The sequence below is a fragment of the Helicoverpa zea genome, chromosome 13 (assembly GCF_022581195.2).
Source record: "Helicoverpa zea isolate HzStark_Cry1AcR chromosome 13, ilHelZeax1.1, whole genome shotgun sequence".
Classification (NCBI taxonomy): Eukaryota; Metazoa; Arthropoda; class Insecta; order Lepidoptera; family Noctuidae; genus Helicoverpa; species Helicoverpa zea.
The window spans coordinates 1,912,619-1,933,698 of record NC_061464.1 but is presented as its reverse complement, the minus strand read 5'-3'; the positions used below and the strand labels follow the sequence as shown (position 1 = coordinate 1,933,698).

The following is a 21,080-nucleotide window of genomic DNA, read 5'->3' as shown; positions in this document are numbered from 1 at the left end:
CATTACCCCATCTTACCTCAGGGGGGTACCCCATCTTAGCAGCACCATGGAGCAAAACGGGGCAAAATACCTTTTTTTATTTTAATTTTTTTCTCTTAAATGTGTTACCAAAAGTTCCTAATGACACCAAATATTAGAATAATAATAATTTTTTGTTAACTAAAAAATAATTATGATTGTTTCAATATGTAATTTTTTATATTATTGACCTTTAAAGTTTAAGTTCCCCATCTTGCCCACCCTATCCCCTACATCTACATCTGCACATCAAGATGATGATCTACAACAGAAGTTGTCCCGTCAAAACCTTAAGGCCTACGCAGACCGGGACGGAATGGCAAGGGATTTTAATTTTTACTAATGGACATTCAACCGTACTGTTACAGAAATACGACATAAATTGCTATGCTTTAAAATGATGCCGTGGCATTGAAAGGGATTTAATCGAAAAGACACGCCACAGGCTCCCGTGGCGGGATGCCGCGGCATACTGCGGTAGGCAACGGCATGACACGGACTCCAGCGCTCGTAGTAATATACTGCGGGGTGCGGCGGTGGGGGTAGAGAAGCGGGGAATGCACACCATTGACCATCCATTTGCGCCCGCGTCTTTGACGACTGTGTACCTACGTGTTTTTTTCGGAGACCAGTTTTTTACGTTTTTTATTCCAACATGGAGGAAAAATTAATAACATTAGTTCAAGCCTATGATTATTTATATAATATGTCATCAAAACATTATATGAACACTCAAATGAAGAACAATGCGTGGAGAATAATTGGGACAGAAATGAATAAAACAGGTAAATATTTTTGCAATATAATTATATTTTAATACTTCACACGGTATTAATGTCTATTTACAATATCGTTTTGCCATGGAATCGAGCCCTCATCAGAGTTAAAGTAATCTTTAAACATCTCCCGTACTGTCGTACCATCTAATGCATTGTTCATATTATTATCGTTTTCTAAATTAATGCTTACACTTGCTATACTTTGACTTTCTGTGCTTGTACCACCTATGATGAAATTGTGTAAGCAAGTACATGCTAAAATGATATTATCAATATATTTTGGTTGAACCTGAATTCCTTTTTGACATAATTCGAAACGTTCTTGAAGTATACCAAATGCATTTTCGACGATACGCCTGGCTCTACTCAAACGATAATTGTGTATTTTCATTGCTTCATCTGTCAATCGGTCGCTACTAAATGGTCTCATAATGTTTGTGGTTAACGGAAAAGCCTCGTCTGCTATAAAAACATAGGGCAACTCAAGATCTGTCCTCGGTAAACGTTTTTTTGGGGGAACATCGAGGGCATTAGAAGTCATTTTTTTTCCAAATATTGAGTTTTGCATTATACCTCCATCACTATTTCGTCCATATGATCCTACATCTGCAATCACAAATTTATAATTTGCATCCACAACCGCTAGTAGCACGATACTAAAAAACTTTTTATAGTTCATGTAGAGACTTCCACTATTGCGAGGTGCCCTTATCCTAAAATGTTTACCATCTATTGCACCGATGCAGTTCGGGAAATTCCATTTTTCATCAAATTCCATCGCGATTCGCGTCCATTTTTCCCTTGTTGGTTTTGGCATAACACTAGGCCTTAGGACATTCCAAATGACTTGGCAAGTTTCATGTACTATAGAGCGCACTGTACTAAACCCCATACGATAGCTGTAACCTAGAGACTTGAAGCTACTTCCCGTGATCAAAAATCTGAAAGATAATATAAAGAGGGGTAAGTGAGGCAGAGTGAAAGACAGGGTACAGTTAAACAAAGTCAATTAAATAATACGATATATTTATTTATATATAATTATGAATTCCTCACGATATTTTCCTTCACCGTAAAGCCAGTGGTAATTTTTACTTAGAAAAAAAATTAGCTCAATATAATCCCATAAACATAGCTGGTGCTAACCTAGTCACCTAGTCACTATCTAAGGCCTTTTCCCATTACCTACTTATTCTGATTCTATACCATTTTACCTGCTTATGTTTTGTTTTAGGTGAAGAATGTCAGAAAATATGGAGTAATATACGTAATAATTTTAGGAAAGCTCTGAATAACAGAAAAACAAAGAGTGGTGACCCGTACACAAAGCGACGCCCTATCAAGTTTGAAAAAGAGCTGGAGTTTTTGAAAAAATTCATTCAGCACAGAAAACAAACCTCGAATTTGGACTCCTCTTCAGAGGATACGCAGACTTCTTTTGCAGAATCCGCTGTCGTTGATAGCGATGAACGTTCAGTTTCGCGAATGACCAATGATTCACACCATTCCTCAATAATACCAGAACCTACAACAACTGCTGAAATACTAAATAAATATATTGAATCGAAAAAGGAGGTGGACGCCATTGATTCGTTCTTTCAAACAATGGCTGCCACAGTAAAAAAGCTACCAAAAAGAGAGCAGGTCCGAATAAAGAGACAAATATTTAATATGGTAACTGACGCCGAATTAAAATACATAGAGGGAACTCCAGCTCCAACATCTGAAGATGTCTCTACCAATTTGCAACATCAACGACCATGCCGTACCGCTTTTACTTCAAGATCTGGCTGTGGAACCGCGGCAGGCTTGGGCTATGAAGCTGTATCAGGATCTGGCTATGAAACCACCTCAAGATCTGGCTATGAAACCACCTCAAGATCTGGCTATGAAGCAGCTTCGGGGTCTGACTTTGGAACCGCCTCAGGCTCCGGTTATGAAGCAGCTTCGGGGTCTGGCTTTGGAACTGCCTCAGGCTCTGGTTATGAAGCAGCTTCGGGGTCTGGCTTTGGAACCGCCTCAGGTTCTGGCTATGAACCTGCTTCACGGTCTGGTTACGAAACCGCCTCGGGCCCTGGCTATGAAGCTGCTTCAGGGTCTGGCTACAAAACTGCAGTTTCTGAATACGAAACTAATCTAAACTAGTAGGTACTCTAAATTAAGTAAAAAGAAATAAAGATCCAGGAATTATCAGTGAGAAGATTTATCAGTGCAAAAACATAAAAATCGTTATTATGTGTCTACAATTCATGATTGTATTTGGCAAAAAAAATTGTTTTTTTAATTAAATAAAAGAAGAAAATATTAAAATCTTTGATCGGCTTCAATGGGGTTGCGAAAATTGGTCCTCTGTTTTTCGATATATGGTCGACATATATTCAACAGTGCTTGAAATTTCTCATAATCCATTCTATGATAGTCATAAAATTTTTGCACGTCGTATTTTAAGTAATTAAATAAATTATTGAATTCACCCTTTGATTCCCTTTCTTTCCATAAATTATCAACCCAAAATCTTCTTCTATTCCTATTATTAGCCTGTGCACTTTCTTCTTCATCTGCAATAATCGATATCAACACTAAATCCCAATCTACCATTGTAAAACTGAGGCACACCAACACTCAATCAAACGCAACTGAAGACTGCAGGCAGCAGGAGTCGCTGAGGCGTGCTTTGTCATGCCGCGGCACCCCGGGGCATGCCGGGGCATGCCGTGGCAAAGTGCTGGAATGCCGCGGCACGCCGTGGCATGCCGTGGTAAAATGCTGGTATGCCGCGGTATCTAAGCAGCCGGTGTGCGCTGACTCACGGCAAAATCCCTTGCCATGACGTCCCGGTCTGCGTAGGCCCTTATTCACCACCGCTACCGACGCTCCCGATGTCTTCATCGTCAGTAGCAATAAAACAAGAACTAGGTAATGCCAAAGCCTCTCCGAAGATCATACTTCTAGAAGATATTATTTACGATCTCGTTTTATGGCCACAAGTATTAACTGATAATCAAAGAATATTTTTGACTGAGCGAGGACCAGTACAAATAAAACTAAGTTCATACCCGATAAACAGCTCAAAAAGAACTTTTCCCAACAATTATTACAAACGCTTACCAATGAGGAAACCGTTTCAAGAAACTGGCTTGTTTACTCCCGATCCAGTGATTCATTACATTGTTATTACTGCAAACTGTTCCAGGCTAATAACACTGTTTTAACAATAAAGTCGGTTTTAGAGATTGGCAGCATATGTCTAGAGCATAAGAACGCCATGAAAAGATCCTAGGCCAACTATCTTGCGCTAAACAACAAATTGAATTAAAACGCATTATTGTTAAAGGAAAGTCAATTGATTCATTAAATCAAAATCTAAATTGAACAAGAAAAAAGGGCTGGGTGGCAGTACTAGAAGGCATAATAAACATTATTCAATTTTTAGCCAGAAAATGTCTGGCTTTTCGCGGTACGACCGAAAAATTATACGAAAGTGATAATGGTATTTTTTTTAATTAGTTGAATATACGTCAAATTTTAACACATTTGAACACATTGCACGTATCCAAAAATCGGAGTCACGTCTTACTCATTATCTCGGGCATAATATACAAAACGAAATTATACAATTGTTAGGAGAAAAAACAAAATACTTGGGATATATTTTATAAAATTTTGAGGAGAACATTTCCGCCATACACGATTTCTGTGTAGCTTTAACCATTGATGCTGAGGCTACACACGCAACAAAAGCTTAAAAATGCAATAACTTCTCCCGTTTTCCCAACATTTCCCTTCACTGCTTTGCTCCTATTGATCGTAGCGTGATGAAAATAATACAATAACCTGCCCCGGAGTACGAAGACTTCTTTAATTCGTTGCATTCAACATCATTTTAAAATATTTATGACGAAATTAATAATAAAAACTTTCCTCACAACTGAAAGAACTTGATCTTTTCATAGACGAGCAGGGTATTGATTACAATCGGCAGGCTTTCCAATGATGATCTTCCCTACGAGGCTCAGCATCCCGTACTTTTGCCAAAAGGCGATAATTTCGCACTTATTTTGATAAATTATTATCACCGCATTCATTGACACACTAACAGTGGCGGATTTAGCAATAGGCCAAGTAGGCCGGTGCCTAGGGCTGCAGATTTAGAGAGGCGGCAAATTAGATATACTTATTTTTTTACAGTTTTTTTATAATTATAAATAAATAAATAATAAATAAATGTCGGGACACCTTTTGATCATGAATTTTAAAATATTCCAATAGCGTTTCAATAAAATAAAATAAAAAACAGTCTTGAAATGAATCGGCGGGAATACTTTCGAATTTGGAGAAACTGGAACGGCGATAATGGTAGTTGTGTGGAATGTTTTTTTGGAAAGAATAAACAAAATGATTTTCAAATTCAGGCCTCCACTGTAGAATTGATGAAACACCTGAAAAGTTATTATAATGACTGCAAGTGAATCTTTTAGGGTTAATACGTTTCTCGTCCTCGTAGATCGGCTCGTTTCCGAGTTAGAGAAATGGCAAAAGGCCTACCACGAGAAGAGTTCAGAGTTTAACGAGAAGTTTTCATTTCTAACCAAAATGAGTGAATTCTTACCATCGACCCTAAAGGAAAAGCCATTTCGTTAGAAAAAATGTACCCTAATGATTTAGAATCTGATTTAGTTCAGGAATGCTTACATTTTCAATGCCACCTTTCTTCTGAAAGAATTTCGATAATTCCAGATTCTGGATCATTACAAAGTCTATCTTTGTTTCTGCGAAAACAGAATTTGGAGCCTATTTATCTAAACTTGGAACTTCGCATGGCTCTGTGCACACCGGAGACAAATTGTTCAGGTGAGAGAAGCTTTTCTTGCTTAAAACGGTTTAAAAACTATCTACGATCTACTTTAAGTTATGAAAAGCTTAATGCTTTATCTCTTTTGTGCATAGACTCAGAACTTATGAAAAAGATTTCACACGACGATATAATTGATGATTATATTTTTAAGTCCTGCCTTTCCCCACTGCTGTTTTTAACCCCCGACACAAAAAGTGGGGCAGTTTGACGTGTCTGTCTGTCTGTCTGTCTGTCTGTGGCATCATAGCACCCGAACGAATGGCGCAACCTCAAAATAACATTTTACATTGTACCTGAGCATTTTATTTTATTTGAAAAGTATAATTAAAATATTTTCATAAGTTCTGCTTAAAATACAAAATGAGACAAATAAAGACCTTAATACAATAAATTTCAAGTTAATCGTTAAGCTCGCCAGAGGAAGCTAAAATGCCATTTTGATAAGCTTTGCGAAGATGAGCGTCTCCAAGATCCAGAAAGTTTGAAAGTGAATGTATTTTATCGAGTATTGGACGTCATTATAAACCAACTAAAATCGTGTTTTCTTCCAATACATGAAATAGTTTCAAATTGCAGTTTTTTGCAGCGTTCAACTTAAAAATCTCTCTATACATATATTCTCTCTATATATACTCTATCTTATTAAAAAAAGCTCTAGAATTTGTTGCGATAAATAAAAAAGACATATCTGAATCATTTGTCAGAGAAATTCTCAGTTTTGGACCCACTTTCAGGGACGAAATATAAAAACCTTCGTGTATTGATTCCTTGCTGATTTATTAATATTAAAAAAAACATTTTCTTTTTAATTCCTGCAGCTTTCCTGAAAACTAAAATTGATAAAAACCTATTTAAGAAACTCTACGAGACAAGAAAGGTTATGTAACCTGGCTATTCCGTCTATTGAAAATTTTATGGCCCGATCTTCAAACTTTGATGATAGACAGTTTTGCGGAACAAAAAGCTCGAAAAAAATATTTTACTTAATAAATAAACAATATAGGCTTTAAATATAGAACCTACCAAATGGCACAACAATATTAAACATATACATTACGGATAGGTGCTTTTAGTAATAGGTAGGTAAAATTTTATATGAATGTGAAAATAAATAAATATAATACGATAATTCGAACACTTTTTTGACTCAACCTACAGTTCTACCCAAATATTTCAAGAAATGATTATTTTTATTGATTCAACAACAAAACGAGCAATTTAAGAAATTCTCAAAATTAGAATGCTTGCCTACAATATCGAATGAAAGACATTTTTTCGAGTACGGAAACTAGTTCCCTCGAGATACGGGTGAAACCGCGAGGATCATCAGCCAATTTTTTAATAATAGTAGTAAACATTTTGAACAGCTCGTTATTTTGTTTTCTGACCCAACTAACCAAACAAAGACAAACGACATGCATAGACGAACAAAACCTTGTACAACGATGGAAACTTTTTTCGACCTCAAACTCAATTTTTTTTATTTCAAATAGACCTATAAAAGCTCTTTAGAAACGACAAAGTTAGGTGCATGGTTCCAAAGAGTTGGTCTCGTGGAGAAGTACCGGCAAGAAACTCCATGGACACTCTTTTTAAAAGATAATTTCATTTTTTTTTTCATTAGTCTGAGCAACCAATGTGATTTAAAAAGGAACATAACAAAATCCAGTACAAATTAAATAGATACAATTTATAATTTTTTTTACAATATGAGACAATCGAAATATCAAAACTTTATAGGTACCACAAGACTCTCTTTTCCTACCGAAACAACTGAGTTTCACGAAATGTTGAAGTCCCGTTTGGGAAAAACCTGTAATTATAGTTTTCGGTGTTGTAAATAAATAAATAATATAAATCATTAAAAAATAGAATAATATCATAGAGGTCCCCAAAAAAATATAAAATAATTGACCGAATCCTATTGTCGCTGGCTATTCAGCCGGTATTTTACGCTCCTCCTGCAGCCTCGTTTTTTTTTCGGGAAAATATCCAAAAAAGTCATTTTTTCCTGAAAATTAATGAGAAAATTAGGAAAATGTTAAATACAACCTTTTTTAAAACCACTTGCAACGGTAAAAAATGTTTATTTACAAAATGAGATAAACAATAAAGCAAATGAGATGTTTCTAAAGGTTACTTAGTAAAGTTTGTGTAAATATAAGCTATACAGGCTCAATGTTCATAACTGTCTGCAGTTCGTCGAACTTAGTTCTTTTCTAATACACAGTCAATCGATCGAAGATAAATGATTACTGTAAAACTGTACTAAGATGTGTTATAAAAAATATTTATTTATCCCCTTTACTTAGGGCTTAGACTCCACGAATGCGGAGACAAGCGGAGTGGTACGGAAACGCTTTTTAAACAGCCCATAGAATATCTCCGCTCAGTCGATACAACTGTAGGACGACGTTTCAATAACGAAATTCTATTAGTTGTTTGAGTACGTCTCCGATCCGCTCCACTCAGCTCATAGGCTGCGGTACCACTGAGGCAGAGACGAACGGAGCTGAAAAGAGACGTGTGGGGATCGACCAATCACATTACATGAAAAAGACGAGATGTAGATTTTATGTAATGTGATTGGTCGATCCCCACACGTCTCCTCTCAGCTCTGCTCGTCTCCGCATCAGTGGAACCGCAGCCTTATTGTCTCGTTAGTAGAGGTTAGGTCTTAGTTTTGTGACGACTCAACCAACTTAGAAACATCTCACCTGTCTTAATGCGCGAATATCAAAATCTGGATGTTAATACAATTTATACCCAATAAAATACTTTCGCATGGCAGTGTGACAACTTAACACCTAAGTACAGCCAATTAAATTCTTAAAACATAAATTAACAGAGTGAAATTAAAATATGCTACAAATCGGTAGAAAATTTAAGTTTTACATTTGTTCGTGATTAAATAACAACTATATTTACATACTTCAATTTTGTTCATTAATTTCTGTCATGAAGAGCAGAAACTGTTTTGACATTTTCAAATAGCTTTTCCATGCGTTTATTTGGATAAAAATAGACACTTCCTAACTCTGCGTCCTGCGCTCTTGACTGTGATTATATTATTACCTTTTTTATTGTTAAACTGTATCGCCAAATAATGCCAAGTATTTTTTGAGAAATAAATAATATACATAGATTGAAATACGGCATAGACGTAAAACCGTAACAGACAAACTCATGACACAAGTCATAAAACAACATTTTAACTAGCTGTTCTATGCTTACACTCCTGTTGTTCGTACGGACCATAGCTCTTTTTTTTAAACGGCTGGGCTGCTTCACTTACTTAATGTAACTTCCAGAACATACGCCGACAAAATAATTTGTATAGAAGATAATTTCATTAAAAAATGACCGATTAAATTTAATATTTCATTAACAATAGACCAATACACTTACACATAAACGTTACACAAACATACTGTAAATTCAAAAATGTTTTGACATCCGATAATATCAAGACTAGACACAATTATATACTGAAAAATCGATGCGGTGTTTATTTTTTACAATATAAAAGGACAAAAATGCACTCACATTTAGCAGAATATTCACATTACCATACAATAATTAGGTAAAAGGTACATTTAAATCTCGCAAAGTGACTCACTCAATTACCAATGCAAGTTATTAATTTCACCCTGTATAAGAATACTAATATCAAATCTCATAACAGCTTGTTTCTTTCGGCTAATAATATACAATAAAAAGCTCTGTCTGTGTAGTGAATACCTGAGGCACTTTTTAAATTTATATAAAACACCGCATTTCTATAAAACAATTAAAATAGTAAAATTGATTTGTAGGATTGATTAACTATGTGATGTTTAAGGCGGATCCTTCAAAATAATATTACCTAAACCAATTTGTAGGTTATGGGTCTAAAATTAACGACTGTCATTAACACACATTACATATTGATACTCAAATAAATTGAATGTATGAGTATTGATTGTATCACTAGTTCAACGTTAACTTAAAATTATTACACAATTCAGCAAAAAAAGGTACCACAGATAAAACCTTAAACCTAAAAATAAAGCATATTGTCATTCCACTACCCCTGCATTCAATACACAGACTACGCAATGTCTAATCATTATAATTAAAGTAATTTAAAAGGTGTGTTATGACAGATAACGAAAGGCATAGAATATAACTTGGCACAATTAGAATGGTGTGGTTTTTTATCATTGAGTGACGTTTATAGTTACATTCTGTTGTTTTTGTAATCAGTCAGCTATAATATTGCACGTTTTGAGTTCAATTATTTCAGTATAAAATTAGACGTGTTATTTAATGGCGTCATACAGTTAAAATGCTACCTGTTTGATTGGACAGCTATTTTTTGCAACATAGACACCACAATGTCATCATGACAACTGAATGTCAAACGTCATAATTCACCTCTTAAATTATTTCAACTTTGAAATTTAAACTTAAACATAATTACAATTAACACATACCCAATGCAACTGTCATTTTGTGATTCTTCTCTAGAATTGGACGACACCAAAATAATACGATTTATGTTCGCAAATATTTTCTCTGATTCTACTTCATTTACGGTATACATACATACGCGCCTAACTACAAACAAAACGATTTAATTTCAGTCAATATTACGTCAAAAAAATCACTGCCTTGAATGGAATTAATTAGTTGTCTAAAAATAGACTCAATACCTTCAGCATTTTATGTATTCCTACCATAATGCCTTACGTGGCATACTAAATTAGTACCTTTTTGAAACATTCTAACTAACTCTCCGTATCAACCGGCCGCCAAAGCCGATGTTGCCCAACTAATTTGCAAAATCCCCGCCTTTTTAATTTATAACAATGTTATGTAAAATGCTATTACACTTTAATCTTAAAGCTTTGATTTCTATAGTATAGCTGTCATGACTCATCTCTAAAAACGTGATTAAAATAATAAACAAATTTTATTCATTTCAAAACGGATATTATCTAGCAACACCGCCCGGTGGCCGTTCTAAACGCGCTCAAAAAGCGTATTGTCTACATAATCCTACGTATAACTACCGTCAGTCTTAGTTCAGTGATCTGCGACCTCACATGTGATCTCGATAAACGCCTCTTTTTGCTCACGAAAAAACTTTGACAGCCGTTGTTTTTGCATTTCGTTATAACTTTTATTTGTCAACCTTACTTCGTCTAAGAGTTTTTGCACAGCCTTATTGTTGGGCGACACTTTGTCCGCGTGTTTCAAGTCCATAAGAGCATCGTCATAGTTCTTTAGTGCGTAATTAGCTTGCCCGCGCCTGTATAAAGCTTTCTCATTTCTTGGGTCTATTTCTAGAACCTGTAAAAAAAGGATTCGTTGTTAGTTTCAAAATAACATAAGTACTGTATACTACATACGATGTCACTTAGCCAGTCTAAGGGTAGGTTCATATCTGACGGAAAATGCGATTTAATTGTCCAGCAAACATGCAATTAGGTATTTGAGTCTAGGTCAATAGGTAGGTTTGAAAATAAGATCCTTTATCATATTCATTTGGTGAAGCATTTTAAATAAACGTCACTTTAAGTTATCGTTTTGACGGAAAAATTATTTCCTTTTTTTACGTATATGTTATAACCAAAAAAATGTATACAGCTTCATTTGAAACATCTGTGACGTCATAGTTCGTATTTTCATCTATACTATTATTATAAAGAGGATAACTTTGTTTGTTTGTTTGTTTGGTTGTAATGGATAAACTCAAAAACTACTGGACCGATTTGAAATATTCTTTCACCATTAGAAAGCTATATTATCTGCGAGTAACATAGGCTATATTTTATTCCGGTGCGGGCAGTAGCTCCCACGGTACGCGGGTGAAACCGCGGGAAAACGGCTACTACAAAATAAACTATCCGTTTTTGTCAACGGTTCATTAATAACTTCCCTGTCCCATGAGTCATATGTGATACACACTGATTGTTTAACTATTGTGTCTGCGTCGCAGACAGTGAAGTGGTTAAAATATTTAATTTGACTAGTTGTCAAGTGCCGTATTGTATACGTACCGCTGTGCTGAATTGAATAGTAGATCTATAATCCTCTAACTTCATATAACACGCCGCCATGTTTAAATAACATTGAGACACATAAGTTGTTCTAATTTCTTGTACTGTGAACAAATAACAGACATCATTAAAGTATTTTATCATGCCTATATTTTTCGACTAAACTATAAGACGTCGACGTATTATAGATTATATGTCTAGACAGAAAAGGGATAATGAGCGTCATTCATGTTCTTTTTATAGACTTAAATATAGGCCACTCACATCATAAGTAATTTTCCTTCAAAAATCCTACACATTTATGTAACTTCTCGCTCAAACGGGTGCACCAATTTTGATGAAACTTCACAGTAATATCGCTTAAGCATCAGAATAAATATAGAGCACTTTTTAACCTGGTAAAGCCAACCAGGTTAAAAATTGCTCCAAATACCAGCAAGCTCCGAATACCAGCAAGGAATTCCATTGCGCTCATGAAACAAAAAGTCAGTAGTCCAAAATTATATTAGGGTTGTGTTACTAAGGAGTATAAACTTACTTTGTTCCTTCGTGTCGATGTCCTTAACTTCTTCTATCCTATACAAGGCATGGTCTAGATACCTCAGGCACTTGCGGTATTTTCTCACTGCGGCCTTATACCGTCCCTCGCCGAAATAACAGTTACCGGCGTTTTTCACATCCCTAATTGATGATATTAGTTGTTCTACCTGTAAGTAAATAAAACCTTATATATATTTATATCGATGTCCTCCTAGCCGATCAGCGGTTACGGCGGCTGTTCCCATGTAAGGAGATTAGCCAACTGCGCAGGACATATTATAGTGCACAAGTATTTGCGCAGACACAGGTGCACTCACTATTCCTTCACTCTTATAGCCCGATGGGACGGTAATTTGACACAACCGGAGAGATCAGGCGCAAGACCGACATTTACATGCTCTCCGATGCACGGTTGTATCAATCAACAACTTCCAAGCCCCGGGCTACTTTGTGAAAGTTTCTTTATTTCTTTCTTTACTTTCGGCCCGACCCGTAAATCGAACCCGAGACCTCATGCTCAGCAGCCGTGCTTGCGACAGCTAGACCAACGAGGCAGTTAATATTTCTTTTACCAACAAACAAACAGACAAAAAATGTTTCCCATTATAAGGCTGCCACTATTGATTTCACGTTACAGCTTCAAATTAACTATTAATAACTGTTTCTTTGCTGAAATTAATATTTTACCTATTTTATAACTACAGTTGTAGTTAAAAGATAAGTAAAGGTTGTAGGTATACAATTGTTTATCAGAAACGATTAGCTGCGTGACTCTGCAAGACAAGAAATATTGATGACTAAGATTTAAGTTGTGACGATTAAAATCTGTTCTTAACTGACTTCAACGGAGAAAGGAAAGTTTCCATTTCAACTGTAGCTATATTTTATTTTCTTGCAAACTTACTGTAATATCTTCATCCCTGTAATCTTCGGGGTACTCTGGCAGCTTATCAGAGGTCCCGTCTCGGCAGCAAACGTCCCAATCGCTGGTTATAATCTCACCGCAGTCGTGAACCACGCATTCCTTTAAACCGCAAGTCACCATTAGTATGTCAAAAATATATAGGTATTTATAGTTTTAAGTTATCTTAAAAAAAAAACTGTAATTATACGCTATCAAAAAATATGAAAGTCACTCTTATTTTCAAAAACCAACTGGATTGGTCTATAAGTTGATTAAAAGGTCAACGTACTTCGGATTGGTAGTACAAAATGTTTTACTCAATGTAGTACCAAAACGCATTGAAAAACCGGTGCAGAAATACATTATCTGTTTATAGAATACTTTGAAGAAACAAATACTACCATTCTTTAAATTCTGTACGTTTATTTAAAATTCAAGTTCCTGTAGTTTGTCCTCAATGCATTCCAAAAACGTCATTCGATTAAACTTTGATAAATGATTGTTTTGATATACGAAGGTCTTTGGTAAATACAAAAAAAAACCTTTTATAGTTCGGCCATTCAGAGAATGCGTTCCTGACACGTCGCGATTGAACTGACGACGTAACTACATTCATTGATTATTGATATAATAATGTTGTTTTAATGCTCCTCAATTGTTAAAACGGTAAACAACCAGCAAAAATATTTTTATCGTAACTGCAACGCCATTGCAAAGTTACGTCGTCAGTTCAATCGCGACGTGTCAGGAACGCATTCTCTGAATGGCCGAACTATAATACACATTGCTAAGCCACTGGCAATTCATTTTAAATGTAATTTGCAGCTGAATATGGACACTTGAAATCATTTTTTCAAAACTGAACATACCATCTGCATAAATATATCTGTATGTGGCTTAGGTAAAAATATTTTTTTGGCAAAATTAGATATTCAAAAAACTGACCATTGAAGACTGCGTGAATCATCAAAATTAGAGTACTTACCAACAATTTTTATACCGAAAAAGCAATCGCATCAGCAAATGAAAAAAAAAAAAAACATTTAAAAAAGCATCGATTACCAACATACCACCATGGGGCGGCATAGATCTTCATCGGCGAAGCGTTGTATCTCCTTCACTATGCCTATACCGGCCAGTACTTCACCAAACACTACATTAGTCCCGTCTAGGTGGTTGCACGGGACGGTTGTGATGCAAAACTGAGAGCCATTAGTGTGAGGCCGGCCGACGTTCGCCATACTTAAGACTCCGGCTTCATGCTAACAGGATGAAATGCACCATTAGAACTAGCATTCTATGTTTTAGGTCATACCAGTATAATATTAGTACATTCATGAGCTAAGATTCCGTCCTATATAAGCAGGAATGGTATATTCCTGTATTGAAGTCTATTGGCAAAATAAATAATCTTAAATTACCTTTAATTTAAAATTTTCGTCTTCAAATACGGGTCCGTATATACTTTCGCCGCCGCTTCCATCGCCATTTATAATATCACCTCCTTGTATCATAAACTGGGTGACAGCTAAAATAAAAATAAAACCTCATTTACAACCAGCCTACCAGCATTGTGAATCTGCGTTAAATACTGGACGGTCGAGCCGACCTTACCGCCTTATTTAGGGCAGCTGGTGTAAACAAATGACACACGATGACACGACTGTTGCGATTCACGCTGACATTTATCCTGATTATATTCCTAACTATTACAATAATATGTACCCCACTTCATTAGAACCAAAGTATTGAGCCAGCCTTAAAGTAATCGTGTATGTGTAGCTTAACAAATTAGACATCAAAAAGGCTTTTAAAAGGCATGATCAAACTATTATTACATACTAGTTAGTGGCCGGTGATGAGAATCAACTTTATGTAAGGCAACCAGGCTATTCATACTCAGGCTCCTACAATACGTTCCTCCTCTTATCCTAGAAATGTACATCCAACATTTATTTACCTTTGTGAAATCTCGAGCCTTTGAAATGTAGCGGCTTCCCATTGACCCCGATACCCTTTTCGCCGGTACATAGAGCTCGAAAATTTTCTGCTGTCTTTGGCACCACATCATTTCTTAATTTGATCACAATACGTCCCGCTGAAACAAAAGATTCCTGATTATTGATCCCACTAACATCAAAAACGCAAAAGTTTGTATGTATGGATGTTTGTTCCTGCATGCAAAAATCTACTCTACTGATGTTAGTTCTTTCATCCAAAAAACTACTGAATAGATTTTGATGAGACTTAGCAGTGATACACCTTTGTATATCAGAATAACGCAGGCTTTCATTAGAAAGCGGGTGAATGTGCTGGCAGAAGCCAGTATGGATTCTAAATTATGCAAGTAAAATTCGCACGCAAAATGACTTATATTTAGTAAGTGAAGGGGACTGAAATCGCATTTAGTGCTGAATAATATAAAGTTTATCGATCAGACTTCGAAGAATAGCGTTTATAGAACCCTTCATGTTGAAGGTTGCAACGATCATCATAATGCCAATATGGCCTTCGACTTGACGAATCCTGCAGGCGATATTTAAAAAAACTTGGTTTTTTGTCGCAACCTTTTTACGAAACTTTTTAAATGTTAAGTTTAATATCATAATTTGCATGCTACTAAGCAAAAATGTTCTGTACCAAACTTTTATCCTTGTTATTAGGCAAATAAATATATTCTATTGAAAATCAAATCTTTTTTTAACAAGGAACTCAAAACTATTCAGTAGCGTCACGATACATGCAAATCTACATAGCCTTTATGAATGAAACTACAAAAACAAAGGTGGATACAAAAACAAATTGATGTTATGTTATGCAATGTATTCATGATAATGCCCAACAATGGCAATTTCTACGTCACATCGACTGCAATTTGACCTTGTGTCACTGTATAGCCATAGGTAGGGTTACCATATCGTCTTAGGATTAGTCCTGAGATTTCAGGATTTTTGGACTCCTCCGGATTGCGGCCGGTTTTTGCAAATACTTACAGCTTAGTCAGTTTGTCCATAGAAATCGTGATAACTATAATTTATCATACTTATTTTGTACTCGCTTTCGCCCGCGGTTTCACCCGCGTCCCGTAGCCGGATGGTGACAAAAAGCCTAACACCTTCTCCCGGGTCTAAGTTACCTTCCCTCTAATTTTCAGCCAAATCGGTCAAGCCGTTTTCATGTTATGTCGGAAAGCGGGTTTCATTTTTTATATATATAGATGTGTCATTGTATCTGTACATCTGTGAGTAGGTACGATGTTTGCGGAAAAAATCTCAACCCGTAACACGCCTTTTCTCCGGATTTTTTTTTCATCTGGTAACCCTAGCCATAGGTGAATACATCAAGCCATGTCCTGCTTCACACCTGCGTAGTTGCGAAGCTATTCGAGATTCTCATTTTACCCTTGACCTAATTCTTCATTCTTTTTCAGATAATGCGCTTTTGAATGAATATTTCAGTTTAGTCTATCTAGGTTAGCAATAAAAGTATTTATGTTGTGGCAGTCATTTCATATAATCCTGCACAAATTTTTATATATGTATCCTGGTGGAATTCCTGCCTTGTACCCTATGATACTCATGATAAAATATAACCTATGATACTCGGGAATACTGTAACATTCCAATAGCGAAAGAATTTTTAAATTGGATAAGTAGTTTCAGAAACTTTAAGGTACTTACAAACAAATGTTTCCTCTTTATTATATCAGATTAGAATATATGTCCTGCTTTAAGTATTGGAATCAACTCAATAAGTATGTATTGCAATGTTATCACAAAAATAAATACCCTTATCATTGTGTTGCATTGAAATCGGTGTCAATTATTTGAATTGCAGTGACACATGCAAGACAACCTTGCACTTTTTCGTTAACTGTTAGATTTATCAGCTGATAAGCAGAAATATGGATGAAAATATATTCAAAATAAAGTTTTAATAAGTACAGTTTAGTTTTTAAGTACATTATTGCCACGGTTTCACCTACATTCCTAATAAATAACTACTTTCCGTACCAAGAGAAATTATACTTTAACGTTATGCGGGGACGGCAAAAAAAAAATTTTATTATATTAGTATGTAGATTTAAAAAAAAAGTGGGTTATTGAACCCCCAGATTTCAACCACTCTTTTAACTTACAATTATCTCAAAAACTATGCAGGAGTGTAAATTTTTGAATGATATTCATAAAGATTATCCCCCACACTCAGAGACATTTAATGATTGCTTGAGTCACTCCCTAGTGACAGATTGTCAAAGCAATCCTTCACTAAGGAATGGCTGAAGTAACCATTAAACGTCTCTGAGTGTGTCCAAATGAGTCACATATTTACATAAGCAATCTTAATGGGACTTTTTACACAAATGCATATCAAACTAATAAACTACTGCTTTGAATAATGGTTCCTTCAATAATTCATTAATTTATTGTATTAACATTGGTTGCACTTTATTTTTTAGATGGAGTTTTTGATTTTTTGTTAAATATCAGGTATTGCTGGAGATAATGGGATACAGTAATTTAATATTTTTTATGTTAAAATCCAACAAGTTACCTAGGTATAATGTGCACATGTAATTTGCAGACGACAGTAGGTAATCTGTACTGGCAAGGTCATTGCATTTATCTATGCAATTATTTACATACAATTTAAATTATGTAAGCACTCGAATGCCTCATGTTATTAATCTTTTTTTTTTGCTTTCAATAAAATAATCAATGTTAATGTAGTTAATGTAGTTTGTATTTTTCCATCACAGTTTTGAACTGTTAAAGAGGTTTGGTTAAATATTTGAAAATAAATGTTTTTTTTTGTATTAGTAATAAATAACTTTTTGGTTTCTCTGTGAATATTCGCAACCATAATAGAGATCCATTTAATATGTTTATTTCTTACTATCCATTCAAAATATAACATTCTAAGACAACCCAATGATCTATTGTTTAGTTGATCCATAGTTTAATTTGTTATGGTGTACCATATTTGTTATTTAAGAGAACCTAAACACACATTATGTACCAACCAATATCAAAAAATACTAATATCTACCTAGAATGTATGAGTAAAGTTAGGTAAAAATATACCATGGCTATAGAAAGTTAAAAATCAACACATGTGCATAAAGAAGGTATTCATTATCAACACCTGGAAGATTGTTGCCTGGTGATATTAAATACACAGCCAGGTAGACAATGAAGATACCTGACGGCTTCTCAACTTATTTACTCACATATTGATACTATAATCATAGCTAGAATTGTTTCTTCAGAGCTGCTATTGTTACTAGCGGTATTGTAGCACGCATTATGTTCATACAATCGAAAAATATAGTCAAAACATACCTTGTTCTCCGTCAATCGAAATATCCAAATATACTAAAGGGTTCCTTTGTGTCAGACAAACAGGATTCATATTATTGATCAACATTGAGCACGATTTATTTGAACCCCCAACACGAAGTTTACTTGTTGGTAGCAAAACAAAGGTCTGTGATACTTGTAAAAATCATGAATACTGTGCACATGAGTGCTTATAATATTAACTTCATTTTATTTTAGTTCCATGATGCACAAATTATGATCAAATTCGAAAACTAAAGCCTGCTTGTAGCTGTAGCAATTAAAATTTGACGTCGCGTCCGTCGTCGTAGGTCAGTCGAACAAACTCAACTCGAACGAAAGAAAGTCGAAAAAAACGAAGCGTCAGCGATGAGCGGTGCTATCTGTCAATTCATGTTTTTGTTATCGGGCAAGCTAGCGCCCCGCTCGCGCTGGAGGCGGTCAGCGTCGACTGTTTTACGGTGAGTAGTTCTCTGTGTACAAAACATTTGATTTGGTTTAGACAAAACTGCGAAAGTAATAGAAAGATTCGCAGTATGGGAATGAAAACCCGTTAGGTGGTCCACGGTGGTGGTGTTAAAATGCCGAAGTGATTTATTTGTACTGGCGACATTTTGCTAACGCGTTTCATGTCTTTAGAGTGTTTCTCATGGGTTGAAGCATGACTTATGTTGCTATTTCGCTTACTCTTAATACCCTGTCCTGTTGTCAAGTTGATGCAATTATTGCCTACAAATTCTACGTGTAACGCGTGAAAGATAATTTCACACGTATGTTTGCTGGAGATAATGTAGAAATAATATCCAAAAAGTTGTGAATTTCACGTAAGTACTTATGTCCGTTAATTAATTCAACATATTACATAGTTGTAGCAACATAAATAAGTTCATTACACACCTTTTTCCAAAATTAAGTTAAATTCATTACGTATCTTATTTCGCCAAAGGTAACATGATGGTTGTCTCATTTCAGCTACAAAATGTCTTCTTCAGCGATATATATATTGGATGTGAAAGGCAAAGTCCTCATTTCGAGGAATTACCGCGGGGATGTTGACTTGGGCATCATAGACAAATTCATGCCTTTGCTCATGGAGAAAGAGGAAGAAGGTATGCTCACTCCACTGTTACAAACTAGCGAGTGCACCTTTGCTTACATCAAAACCAACAACTTGTATATAGTGTCTACTACCAGGAAAAATGCAAATATAGCACTCGTTTTTGTATTCCTGTACAAAATTGTTGAAGTCATGACAGAATATTTTAAAGAATTGGAAGAAGAGAGCATTAGGGACAACTTTGTGGTCATATACGAGCTGCTGGATGAACTGATTGACTTTGGATACCCACAAACCACAGACAGTAAGATACTGCAAGAATATATAACACAGGAAGGACATAAACTGGAAATGCAGCCGCGCATACCAATGGCTGTGACAAATGCTGTCTCTTGGAGGTCTGAGGGTATCAAGTACAGGAAGAATGAAGTCTTCTTAGATGTTATTGAGTCTGTCAACCTCTTGGCTAACTGTAACGGCAATGTATTAAGAAGTGAGATTGTAGGAGCAATTAAAATGAGAGTTTACTTGTCTGGCATGCCTGAATTGCGTCTTGGTTTGAATGATAAGGTTCTGTTTGAGAGCACTGGCAGAGGAAAATCTAAGTCTGTTGAGCTTGAAGATGTTAAATTCCACCAGTGTGTTAGATTATCACGTTTTGAGAATGACAGGACAATTTCTTTTATTCCCCCTGATGGTGAATTTGAGTTGATGTCGTACAGATTGAACACTCATGTTAAGCCTTTGATCTGGATTGAGTCAGTCATTGAGCGCCATGCTCACTCCAGAGTTGAGTACATGATCAAGGCCAAGTCTCAGTTCAAGAGGCGTTCGACTGCCAATAATGTTGAGATTATTATACCTGTCCCAGCTGATGCTGATTCTCCTAAGTTCAAAACTACCATTGGCAGTGTGAAATACACTCCTGAACAAAATGCCATAACTTGGTCAATTAAATCATTCCCTGGAGGCAAGGAATACTTAATGAGAGCTCACTTTGGTTTACCATCAGTTGAGTGTGAAGAAGTTGATGGAAAGCCACCAATACAGGTTAAATTTGAAATCCCCTACTTCACTACTTCTGGTATTCAAGTCAGATACTTGAAGATCATTGAGAAGAGTGGATATCAAGCTTTACCTTGGGTGCGGTATATCACACAGAATGGAGACTATCAACTAAGAACTAACTAATCATTTATATTACATTCCATAGATTTAAGAAGCACCATATTATGTTATTTACAAGTTGTCTATTTTGCATTATTAAATATAGGTATTAAAGTAGTATTATGTATTTGTTTTGACTACAATAAATTAATATTCTTCAAAATAATAGTTTATTTTATTGGTCTACACAAGTTTTTTAGACTACCTATATCCTTATCCTATCCTTGGCCTATATAAAGAGACTAACTATTTTCAATTACCATTAAAGATTCATTATAAATTATTTATCAAGCCATCAATCTTATCACTGATGCTTTTATTTTATGTGCTTACTATAAAAGGTCCTGATGATTCATTGTTCATACCTGACTGTGTTT

At 35.5% G+C, this 21,080-nt stretch overlaps 3 protein-coding genes across 3 annotated transcripts; 2 read left to right on the top strand and 1 right to left on the bottom strand.

Moving 5' to 3' along the window:
- Positions 1-601: 601 nt before the first annotated feature.
- On the top strand, positions 602-2,942 carry LOC124636004 (hyphally regulated cell wall protein 1-like). Its single transcript, XM_047171965.1, has 2 exons — positions 602-803; positions 2,032-2,942. The coding sequence occupies exons 1-2, from the start codon at positions 674-676 to the stop codon at positions 2,940-2,942; spliced, it is 1,041 nt and encodes a 346-aa protein (XP_047027921.1). The 5' UTR covers positions 602-673.
- Positions 2,943-9,008: 6,066 nt separating this feature from the next.
- LOC124636037 (peptidyl-prolyl cis-trans isomerase D) lies at positions 9,009-18,853 on the bottom strand. Its single transcript, XM_047171994.1, has 8 exons — positions 18,483-18,853; positions 15,101-15,238; positions 14,562-14,668; positions 14,211-14,402; positions 13,141-13,260; positions 12,235-12,403; positions 11,697-11,800; positions 9,009-10,986 (listed from the first exon to the last, which is right to left on the bottom strand). Exons 1-8 carry the CDS (start codon positions 18,565-18,567, stop codon positions 10,720-10,722), a joined length of 1,182 nt encoding a protein of 393 aa, XP_047027950.1. The 5' UTR covers positions 18,568-18,853; the 3' UTR covers positions 9,009-10,719.
- A 297-nt stretch (positions 18,854-19,150) lies between these two features.
- LOC124636036 (AP-1 complex subunit mu-1) lies at positions 19,151-20,869 on the top strand. Its single transcript, XM_047171993.1, has 2 exons — positions 19,151-19,303; positions 19,452-20,869. The coding sequence occupies exon 2, from the start codon at positions 19,459-19,461 to the stop codon at positions 20,725-20,727; it is 1,269 nt and encodes a 422-aa protein (XP_047027949.1). The 5' UTR covers positions 19,151-19,303; positions 19,452-19,458; the 3' UTR covers positions 20,728-20,869.
- The last annotated feature ends 211 nt before the right edge of the window (positions 20,870-21,080 follow it).

What these genes read in the sequence shown, in the direction of transcription:
- LOC124636037 (XM_047171994.1), bottom strand. Translation starts at nt 18,567, where the DNA reads ATGTTGATCAATAATATGAATCCTGTTTGTCTGACACAAAGGAACCCT. An exon ending in TTCGATTGACGGAGAACAAG is followed by an intron (nt 15,239 to 18,482) that starts GTATGTTTTGAC and finishes CTTTTGTTTCAG; the next exon opens with CGGGACGTATTGTGATCAAA. An exon ending in ACAGGGATGAAGATATTACA is followed by an intron (nt 12,404 to 13,140) that starts GTAAGTTTGCAA and finishes ATTTACTTACAG; the next exon opens with GTAGAACAACTAATATCATC.
- LOC124636004 (XM_047171965.1), top strand. Translation starts at nt 674, where the DNA reads ATGGAGGAAAAATTAATAACATTAGTTCAAGCCTATGATTATTTATAT. An exon ending in GACAGAAATGAATAAAACAG is followed by an intron (nt 804 to 2,031) that starts GTAAATATTTTT and finishes GTTTTGTTTTAG; the next exon opens with GTGAAGAATGTCAGAAAATA.
- LOC124636036 (XM_047171993.1), top strand. Translation starts at nt 19,459, where the DNA reads ATGTCTTCTTCAGCGATATATATATTGGATGTGAAAGGCAAAGTCCTC.